Raw genomic sequence first — 5,827 nt, forward strand, 5'->3', positions numbered from 1 at the left:
ATGCAAAGAAGGAGGACAAGACCAAGCTACAATAACCCACAGAGACAGCTGACCTGAACAAGGAGGAATCAATAGGCCCCCAGACTGATAGCTGGGAAACCAGCATTGGACTGACTCAGACACCCTGAACATAGGTCTCAGTAAGAAGACCTCTGCAATCTAAATGACCTCAGACATTGGAACCAGGATGTATTCCTGGTGCAGAAAAGGGCTTTGGGAGCACATTCCCCATGGAGGGATACTCTCTTAACCTAGAGGCAGGAGGGAGGGCCTAGTCCCTACTCCAAATAACTTGACAGATTTTGTTAACCCCTCAAGGAAGGCACCACCCTCCCTGTGGAGTGGTGGGGGGGGGGTGGAATGGGAGAGTGGTCGGGGGTTATGGGAGGAAGAGAGGGAGAGAGAGGGAACTAGGATCGATATGTAAAATAAGAAAAAATTAATTAATTAAAAATGAAAATGTCTATTTTTAAAAAAAGTTTTAAAGAAAAAGAAAGATTGAAAGAAATTCCCCCAGTAATTAAGAACTTAGACATGAAAATAACAATATTAGCAACAGCAAGAAAACCAATCATTCATTTTCTGTATAATACACTTATTAGAAGATACTCAGCTTCCTATTTCAGTTATATTGAAAATGTGTCTTCCTACAAGTGACAACCCCAACCACTAAATATTTGTAACGAGTACGGTTTTTCCGCCCGCCGCCGGTATTGTCCTGCCGCCGCACCAGCTCCAAATAATACACAGAGACTCTGTATTTGGTACAATACTGTTGGCCCGGTTACTTGTTTCTTATTGGCTAGCTCTGCCTTTAATTATTAACCCATTTCTGCTGATCTATGTATTTTCACATGGCCTTCTCTTACCGGGAGGCGGCTGGCGTCCAGCTCTCTCCAGACTCTCCATCTTGACTCCTCCTTCCTACTTCCTATTTCCTCCTTGTCTCCTAGTCCCTCCTATCTTCCTTTCCTATTGGCCAACAGTGCTTTATTATTAACCAGTATGAGAAACATATACAGAATGACATCTCCCATCAGTGTTATATTTGCCTTATGTTTTATATGTTTGATTACCATTAGTGTATGATTGACAGTGATAAAACATTATTAAGAATGGCTCTTGGGTAAAGCAAAGGGCTAATCTTTACCATCATAAATTGTTAGATTTTTGGGCCAGCTAAATGGCTCACTGGGTAAAAGTGTTTGCTATGAATCCAGATGACCTGAGTTTGATAACAGAACCCAACTAACTCTGGAGGGAAGGTACTCCACAAAGCTGTCCGCGCCTTCACACCTACACTGTGGTGTGTACACCAACATTCTCTGGCAACAATAATGAATGAATAAATCTCTAGAAAAAATCTGTATACATTTGATATATCTTTACTGACTTTTGAAAGTTTTTGATATGCATTAAAAGGGGCTATACTGACATTTAATATTTATATTTCTGTAGATATGTATACCTAACAGAAAATTTATCAATTAAGTATAACATCATTTATTATTTATACCTCAAAAATATCTGACTTCCAAAGAATGGTAAATGGTGTCATCATTATTTCAGACTTGTAAAAGATAACTACAGAGTTTAAGCCTGTGTTGTGTCAACACGAACACACACACACATACACACACAGTCAAACATACACATGAATGAATGAATGATAAAGGAATACAGAGGCCATTTTAAAAATAGAGCTATTAATGATGTAGCTATAACATCTTTGGATATTATCCTCAAGACATACCTGTGTGCAAATTACACCTTCACAAGAGTCAAGATGTGCAAAAATAAAAATAAAAAACTTTAATTTTCACAGAGGACTTAGTGGATGAATAAAATGTGTCACATATATTGACTCAGGCCCCCCTGATAATGGGTCTCAGCCAGAAGGCCTGAGCAGTCTAAGGGACCTCAGACAGTGGAACCAGGATGTATCCCTGGTGCACAAAAGGACCTTGCAAACACATCCTCCATGGAGGGATACAGGAGAGAAGTCCTAGTCCCTACTTCAAATGACCTGACAGATCTACATGACCCCACCTGGATGGCCTTGCCCTACATGTGGAATTGGGGTGTGGGGATAGGAGGGGAGGGTGGTCAGGGTGCATGTGAGGGGGCAGAGAGGGCAAAAAGGGACGGAGGGAGGAAGGGAGGGAAGGAGGGAGGGAGGTAAGGAGGGAGGGAGGAAGAGGGAACTGGGATCAACATGTAAAATAATAAATTAAATAAAAACAAAAAATAAAAGAAAACATCTTACCATGCTATAAGTTTCTCAAGCAGTTTGTATCTGTGTAAAGTTCTCTGGCATCATCTGTAACAAACTTATTCTTTCATCAATTTGAACTCCTTTTAATAATAGGTTTCTTAATAAAGAATAACAATATTTCCCATTTTGATTTTCAGTAATGTGTTCTTACATATAACTTCAGAGTAAACCTTCCCAGTAATTCAGATTATATGTCTACAAAAACTCAGATTTATTTCTTCAAAAATTTTATTTACTTACCTACATTCTGTAAGTTACTTTTTTTTTTTTTGAAAACTTAGTTATACAAAGTTTTCTAGCCAGGCTATTGGTATATAGATATAAATGTGGTGAGTTTATTTGGAGACTGTAAGAATAAAATAGGTTGAATTCCCACAAAACACATTTTTGGTCATGTTATGCTAATATTGTCATAGGTAGATGTAATAATTATCACATTCTCAAATATTTTAAATAAATAATAAAAGAGCCCACCTGTGCTCAGAAGTTTTAAGAACCCTAAAGTATTTTGAAGAAAATTGAAATTTTACTATATGTCTTAGACTCCATTTATCATCAGCATCACAATATTCCCTATAGATATTAGGACTCTTTATGAACTTTGTTATTTTGATATTAAAATTAATGATGAAAACAGTCAATTAGTGTACTTTCCAGAAGGTCCCCAAGGTTTTACATCAGGTCTGAGTAAACACATCCTTCATTATTAAACAATGAAGACAAAGTCATGTTTATTGGAGATGGAATGAGGCAATGACTACAATTCTTCAATTACAACAAGAAAGAGAAGCACACTACTGTTTGGGAAGACATTAATTATTTCATTGGCAGAGAACACAGAACAATGGATTTAAGGATGTCATATCATGTATTCTGATTAAAGAGTAAGAATTATTATTTCTTAAATGAGCTGGATTTTAATCTGAACAAGTTCTCCATTGAAACTGATGAGGCAAAGAAAAAAGTATGGGTTAGGAAAAAATAATCATTTTGGAAGAATTATTCATATTGAATTTTTAGATAAAAATAAAGGTCCACAATATGCCTACAAACAAAACCTCTGTTGAACTCAACGAATGTAAGTGTTTTCAGTGTTTGTCATGCTTACATACAAAAAATGTATCGTGAACAGCTTTGTCTTAAACCTAAATCCAGTATTAGAGAAATACAGACATCCTTGTAACTCATAGCTAAGCTTTCTCTATTTCTATCTGAAAGCTGGTTATTGTTTATTATGAGAGCTTTACAGATAGAAACTCACATTGCCTTTTAAACTTAAACTTTGCTTTAAATTTAAAAATTAGGGAATATAATAGTTAATTTTGGAAGCAATACTGAATGTAAATTATTTCTTACACAAACAAAGCTACTCAAGTTGAACTGGAAAATAACTGAGAAGACATGTTTTAAATTTAATGTCAAAGGCTTATTTGCTGATTCAAATATGTTTACATCTAAACCTCATAAAGTTGTTTTCCAGCCAACCAAGTTCCATTTGGTGGCACCAAGGAACTCTGACATTAACTGAATTTTACTCCAGGGCAGGCCTCATGTCCAAGAGTAATTGGCCAACACAAAACAAACTTCATGGCTTTTTTGAGAACTTTTTGTTTTTTGTTATAGTTTTTTCTTGCTTGTTTGTTTGTTTGTTTTGTTTTTATTTTGTACAGAGTTTTGCTTTTGTTTTGTTTATTTTTCAGCAGGGGTGGAGAGAGAAAGACAGAGAAAATGAGCACAAAGTTGGGTGGGTAGGGAAATGGAGAGGATCTGGGGGAACTGGAAGAGGAAAACATGACCAAAATGCATTAAAATAATGTTAGTAGTAATAATAATATACAGAAAATGCTTAGCTTATGGAGACAATGAAGGTTATTTAAATAAAATGTTTATTTCTCAAACTAGCCTAAAATATTACTTGGGAATCAGTAGGAATAGGAATTATATTATCAAACTGTAGGGGGACATGGGAAATGGGGAAAATACTTATCATTAAAAATAATACAGGATTTTTGTTCAAGTATATAAAAAAGCTGAAGAGAATCAGAAATGAGTATCTGGGAAATGGGATCAAGTAAGGGTTGTTATGCTTCTAGTTCTAATCAATGAGTAAATGTGAGAACATAGACAGGGGGAGCTGCATTTCCATTGCCTTGCTGGTTTCTTCATGTCATCTTAAAATCTTTTCAGGACAGAGTGTATCAATTCACATCTATTACTTTTGTCTAGACTGGAAGAATTTAGAAGACTTTTAGACATGAGAAACCACACATTGGTGACAACATTTATACTTCTAGGATTGACAGAAGACCCAAAGTGGCAAATTGTAATCTTCCCTTTCCTCTTGATAGCATATCTGCTGAGCATCATTGGAAACCTTATTATTATCCTCCTGACCCTGCTGAATTCCCACCTCAAAACACCTATGTATTTCTTCCTTCAGAAGTTTTCCTTTTTAGAAATCTTGCTGACATCTACCTGCATCCCTAGATTCCTGGTCAGCATAGTGACCATGGATAAAACTATTTCCATTGAGGCTTGTTTCACACAATTATTTGCTGCCTTCGTCTTTGGAATAGCACAGTTTTTCTTGCTGGCTGTCATGTCCTATGATCGCTACGTGGCCATTTGTAAACCCCTTCATTATACAACCATCATGAACACCAGAGTCTGTACTTTGCTATTTGGTACCTGCTGTTTAATTGCTTTGATGGCAATCTTCCCTGGGGTCATTGTAAGTCTGGAAATTGAATTTTGTGACAATGTTATTGAACACTTTTTCTGCGACTACTCTCCCATCTTGAAGCTTTCCTGCAATGATACAAGGTTCATGCAACTGATAAATTTCATTTTTGCCATCGTTATTCTACTGATTACCTTGGCTCTAGTACTGTGCTCTTATGGAAAAATCATAAGCACAATTCTGAGGTTCCCTTCCGCCCAGCAGAAAAAGAAAGCTTTCTCTACCTGTTCCTCCCACATGATTGTCATCTCCATCTCTTATGGCAGCTGCATTTTTATGTATATCAAACCCTCTGCAGAAGAAAGGATAGCTCTAAACAAGGGGATTGCCATACTTACTATTTCCATTGCACCAGTACTAAATCCTTTCATCTATACCTTAAGAAATCAGCAAGTCAAAGAAGCCCTGAAGGATGTCATTAAAAAATGTACCTCAGCTGCAACCAAGATGCCCCTCAACTGAAGAATGGATAAAAAAGATGTGGCACATTTACACAATGGAATACTACTTTGTGGAAAAAAACAATGGAATCTTGAAATTCAGAGGCAAATGGATGGAACTTGAAGAAACCATCCTGAATGAGGTAACTCAGTCACAAAAAAGAGGTACATGGTATATACTCGCTCATATATTGATTTTAGACATAGAGCAAAGGGCCACCAGCCTATAATTCACACTGCCAAAGAAACTAGCATGCAAGGAGGATTCTAAGAGATTCATACAAGGTTCCTCATAGAAGGGGAAAGTAACAAGATCTCCTGAACATATTGGGAGGGGGGCAGTGAGTAGAGAGGTGGCTAGGAGAAAGAGAA

General features: G+C 36.8%; 1 protein-coding gene across 1 annotated transcript; it reads left to right on the forward strand.

Annotated features, from left to right (window-relative positions):
* Nucleotides 1-4,529: 4,529 nt before the first annotated feature.
* On the forward strand, nt 4,530-5,477 carry LOC127215764 (olfactory receptor 6C75). The gene has a single exon (XM_051176267.1). The coding sequence runs from the start codon at nt 4,530-4,532 to the stop codon at nt 5,475-5,477; it is 948 nt and encodes a 315-aa protein (XP_051032224.1).
* The last annotated feature ends 350 nt before the right edge of the window (nt 5,478-5,827 follow it).

Source organism: Phodopus roborovskii, unplaced genomic scaffold (genome assembly GCF_943737965.1).
Source record: "Phodopus roborovskii unplaced genomic scaffold, PHOROB, whole genome shotgun sequence".
Taxonomy (NCBI): Eukaryota; Metazoa; Chordata; class Mammalia; order Rodentia; family Cricetidae; genus Phodopus; species Phodopus roborovskii.

Bases quoted from the DNA above. Each gene is read 5' to 3' on its own strand.
- LOC127215764 (XM_051176267.1), top strand. From the start codon at position 4,530: ATGAGAAACCACACATTGGTGACAACATTTATACTTCTAGGATTGACA.